At 36.1% G+C, this 5093-nt stretch overlaps 2 protein-coding genes across 2 annotated transcripts in view; both read right to left on the bottom strand.

The window, feature by feature from the left end:
* Positions 1-105: 105 nt before the first annotated feature.
* LOC103522850 (BSD domain-containing protein 1-A) lies at positions 106-2325 on the bottom strand (the record flags this gene model as incomplete). The annotated part of the gene is given in 5 exon segments (XM_008487938.1): positions 106-241; positions 712-909; positions 1310-1465; positions 1948-2064; positions 2235-2325. Coding segments are annotated over 5 exon segments (698 nt in total), but the record flags the coding sequence as incomplete, so codon positions are not given.
* Positions 2326-4076: 1751 nt separating this feature from the next.
* Positions 4077-5093, bottom strand: part of LOC103522851 (BSD domain-containing protein 1-A-like) — a gene marked incomplete at its 5' end in the record, with an annotated part of 7308 nt that continues 6291 nt past the window's right edge. The window contains one exon of the mRNA XM_026832768.1: positions 4077-4082. Within this exon, the coding sequence (XP_026688569.1) occupies positions 4077-4082 (6 nt within the window). The remainder of the gene's footprint in view (positions 4083-5093) is intronic.

Raw genomic sequence — 5093 nt, 5'->3', positions numbered from 1 at the left:
TTTATTTATAGGCACAAAAAAAAAAAAAAAAAAAACAAAACAAACAAACGACCAAACAAACAACCAAACAAATAATACACAATAAATGGTAAATAATCTGAAAACCTTGCTTCCACACACTTTCAATTTTGTTCTCTTCATCCTCGTCCTCTTTCTTGTCCTTTCTTTGCAGCTTGGCATCCTCATCTTCCAACATGGCCTTTCTGAAGAGATATCGGTTCCAGAAGAGGGTGTGCGAGAGCTGAAAGTAGGTCATATGGAGATATAGTATTCTTAACAAGGTAAAAATAACCTTCTTATTATTATGTATGAGAATTAGGAAGGTACCTATAGGTAACTACTTTTTTAAATGGCTAAAAAGCACAGAGGAATAACTAATAAATTCCAGACTTTGAGTTTCTAACAAAATTGGAAAGTTCAATTTATAAAATTTTCCCCTATTTATTCATGTTCTTTAAGAGTTATAATTCAACAATGGATAACAATAAAAAAAAATTACAAAAAAAAAAAAAAACAAAAACAAAAAAAAAGCGAAATTATTATCAAGGACAATCTCTATTTAGTCTAACTCAACTTTTTTTTTTGAGAGGTTTGGCAGAGGGAACTGTAACTGCTACTAAGGTCTTATCATCCCGAAATCGAAGAGAGAAGGAAGGTAGGATAGGTGAAAGCCAGCCGTGCCGGAAACGAACATTATCCCAGCAAATTTACCTGGTTTGGAACTAGATTCTGAAAGTTGTCCTGGAGCTGAGGATTATTTACAAGCATTTTGATGAGTTTCTCGTTGCTGAGCTGTTTGTTCCCCTGTTCTTCCAGTAGTTCCAGCCAGGCCTCGTACCGGGGTAGCAATTCTGGTTCAATCTCTTTCAGATATGTGTCGGGTTCATTACTAAGAGCATACAGTTGGGCCTAGAAATAATTCAAATCAAATCACAAATGTGGCAAAGCAGCAGATTTTTTCAACTTTTGTGGATATCACAAATCTCATGGCAAAATAACTAGAGTCTAGTCTACACCCTATATCTATTGATTCCCAAGTCCTATATCATTATTTGAACAAGTCTAATAACCTTTATCGTCTAATAACCTTTATCATTATTTGAAGAAGACTTTTCATTCTAGCGGAAATCGAGTCCGCATTTTCTACGTGCAAGACCAGTGGAAACACAAACACCACTGCACCAAGGAGGTTGATTCAAGAAGAAAAATAATTTGTAAGTTCATTTTCTCAATTATCTCCTTTCCAAGGCCCAAAATCAATTAATTAAATTTTCTGTAGGTCCAGTTTCAGATTCTTTACTTTTCCTACCTGAAGTCGAGTGAGAGGTACCACATCTGTGCCGTGAATGACAACTGCCTCTTCATCTTCATCATCTGGAGAAGGATTCAAAACAGTTGACACCTGGTCCAGAAAAGTGGACACTGATTTCTTCATGGAGGATGCCGTAGATTCTGGCTTGTCAAGCTGCAAATGGAGAAAATGAGGCATTAGTAAGGATAACTGAACAAAATTGAAAAAGAAAATAAAAACTATTCATACTGTTATTGTTTATGTAATATTGTAATACTTATCCCATCTTCTTCTTTTACTCTACCTTATCTTAATTCTATTTGGGGTCGACGTTTCCATCTCGTAATACTTATCCTGTCTGCGGGGGTAAAAGGACTTTTCAGTCTCATCCTATCAGAATAAAGAGGAATAGTCTCTTCTATCTTTTAACTAGCGATTTAGCAAATGTACAAATTACTCGGAATAAGAGGCTTTACGAGACCCACGAAGGCCTGATCGTGCCTATGTCTAATAAGGCTAAAAGAAATTGCAATTAAATCCAAGTTTCAGAAGATTAAAAGAAATTTATACGAGTCTAATAAGGCAACTTCTATTAGGTGCGTATTGAAATTTTTTGCCAAATAGCATAAAAATCGAACGAACTCTAAGATGCATACCTGGAGTGTTTCTCTAAACACAGTAGTAGTCTGTTGGACAACATTTGTAGCTTCGGTTTTGACCGTGGTTGATAGTTCATCAAAGTCCTTCTTCACAAATTCCAAAACTTCAGCGGACTGTAAAGAGAACAAAATTCTGTTTTCAGTTGGGGTTTTCACAGAAGTAAACTGGATCAATCTTCCATTTCATTTATTTTAAGCCCACTCTGGTCAGGAATCGAACCGTCAACCTTTAGATCAAGAGTTGTTGATCTCTCAATCATGGAAACTAACAAAACGGCACCTACTTTATTTCGAGCGGCATCCAAGAATCCTTTCCACCAATCACTGGAGCTGGGGGTTGTGGCATCATTTTCTTTGCTAGAAGTATTATCAATCCTAGAAACACAGAAGCAAAGGATCTCTGTCAAAATGTCTTACCGATGGGGGAAAAGGTTCACCAACGTGCTTTTTTCCATCATTCTTTAATTAATTTAAATAGGTCCATGTTTTCAAAAACCCGTTATGATCGATAGCAGATTTCTAATTAAGTAGATGAAGATTTTTTTTTTTTCTTTTTGGTGCCAAGCGCTGTAACTAGGCGCTGTAACTATAAGGTGCTTCGCGTAGATTCCTAGGTTTCAGATTAGGTGTACACATTTATGTATCTCAGGATTTTAATAGGTTTTCTACCTATTGAAGTTCTTGGGTCGTCTTCTAATGAAAGAGTTGGTGGAACGCTGGATGGGATGAAGATTTGGGATAGCTATCTGTATTAATTTCACCTTTAAAGTTTTGAGTCAATCACAGGTAGGTAGGTCAGTACGTCCATTTGTCCGGTCAATTATTGGTTTGGGAAACGGGGGGGGTGACGATAATTTTAAAATAAGGACATCAAGGGGAGAGGTTTCAATTACCTTGTTATTCGTTCACTTTTGTCAAACAAAGTTTCATAGTAGGAGTTCACCCAAAGTCAGTCCAGATAAGGTACCATATTCTACTTTTCTGGATCGTGGGGATAACCGGCTCTAATTCATCAGATGAAAAAGATCTTTATATAGGGTTAAACCCCCCCCCCCCCCCCCCCGATCTGGATTCAGCTATTGCCTAAAACTCTGACCGAATTGATTACTGAACTCAATCGGTGTTACATCAGATTAGGTAATCCCAGACATAAACCTGCGAAATTTGGTCTTAAAAGTGGCGAAAATTTACTTGGCGAGAGGAGTTTTGCCGAGCTCCTAAATAAATAATTTTATTAATCAGGAAGGTAGAGCAGGGACTTTATTACTTAAGTCTCAATTAATACACTGAAATTTGAACTTTTTGCAGCTTGTTGATGAAAACTGAGAAAATGAAAAAAAAATACAACTTTCGTCCAACATCAAAATATGGTCTACTGTAATTCAGATGGCATAATCAGGTACGGAACTGTTGGAATACTATCTAATAGGTTCAACAAAAGGTAAATTCAAGGGTCCAGTGCTTAACCTTTAAACCACATGACTTTTAACAAATCAATAAATAAGCAAAAATGTAATCTATACTGGGAAATTAAAAAGATAAATATGACCTATAAATCTATAGGAATACAGTACATAAGTTATCTACTTGTAAAGTAAAAATTTGGTCCAAGTGCAATTGCCCCGGTATAATTTAGGTGTAGTAAAATTACATAAATCTTTTTTATCATTGGGGAGCAGTAATACCTACAACAGTACGTCAGCCTAAACTAGGTGGGAATATAAATATAATAATACTCTAACGATACAGTAAGTATAAGTTTTAAAAATCATAAATAAATACTTGAGGTACTATTTTTAGAAAATACTAAAAATTAAACATTTGGTTTGTAGCTACATGTTTTACAATACTATTGTAATACAATTACTTAAGTACAGTGATATTAATAGGTAAAATAAACACAGAAGACACCAACAACACACAAGATGTACATAATATTGGCAACTTTTTATCAACAAGAGATATAAAGAAGAAATTAGAAAATTACATAATTCTAATACAAACCAAAATTAATATAGGTAAAATAGTACTCCCAAACAACCATGCAACGGTTAGACTACCTAATGACAGAAAGATCCTACAGATACGAACCAAAATATACATATAGAGATCATGAAGTTGAGCCACTATCTCTGAAATAGAGAACAAACAATAAATACAAGAGACACATACAATGAGAAAAAATAATATTTACTGTAAAAACACATATACAAACAAAACCGAAGACCATTGACGAAGAGAAGTGAAAACGCGAATGCGTGTAGCGAGGGGGTACGCGGTTCAGTAGTAATGATATACAAAACACAGTACAAAACATAATAGACATACAATATAACACAACATATAGAACAGATACACACAGATAGAGAAAAATCAATAACAGAAATACGAAGATTAAAATAGGAACATCACGCTTGAGTCATTCTTTCTCCCGCTTTCAGATAAACCTAGGTGCGGGTCATTATAACATAATATACATGAATATAAGACAATAACCAACGCGCCAGAATAACCTACATGGATAAACATACATAGATCCCTACACCAAAAAAAAAAAACAAAAATAAGCATATAATAAGATAAACACAAAGAAATACATTAATCAAACTAGCTAACGTGATAATCTGTTCAGTATATGAATAAACCAGAGCGTGGTGCAGTAACTTCAAGTGTACAAAAATAGCAGAACACAGAAGATAACAAAAAAGAAGCCAGTCATATGCGGCCAGCTGCGATCTACAACTATCGAGCTTCTCAGAATTTCGAACCTTTGTGCTCCTTCTGACCAAGATATTTCCAGGCGGTGAGGGTCCACTGCTGTTACTCAAAGCAGAATTGCAAAACTCAATCCTCCGCGCTAAAGTTTGGGCCCAGCCTTGTCTGACACTTCATACACATTGATCGTTTCACCTATCCGATTCATTGATCTTCGGCCTCCTTCTGAAGTCCATGGCAACACGACGATGCTGGCACACAGTCGGATGAATCATGGGGGCGTTTCAGCAATCAAATGCGCAACACATTTTTTGTAGACCTTCTCCGTCTACTGTTACTTGCTTCGCCGGTTCTAGGAGCTTCCCTCCTTCTGGAATGCCCTTGGCTTTCCATCTACCACCTAGAGAACCCATTCTGGAAGCATACCA

This window comes from Diaphorina citri, unplaced genomic scaffold, assembly GCF_000475195.1.
Source record: "Diaphorina citri unplaced genomic scaffold, Diaci psyllid genome assembly version 1.1 scaffold11984, whole genome shotgun sequence".
Lineage (NCBI taxonomy): Eukaryota > Metazoa > Arthropoda > Insecta > Hemiptera > Psyllidae > Diaphorina > Diaphorina citri.
Note: the sequence above shows the minus strand (reverse complement) of the source record. Positions and strands in the feature narration are given on the sequence as shown.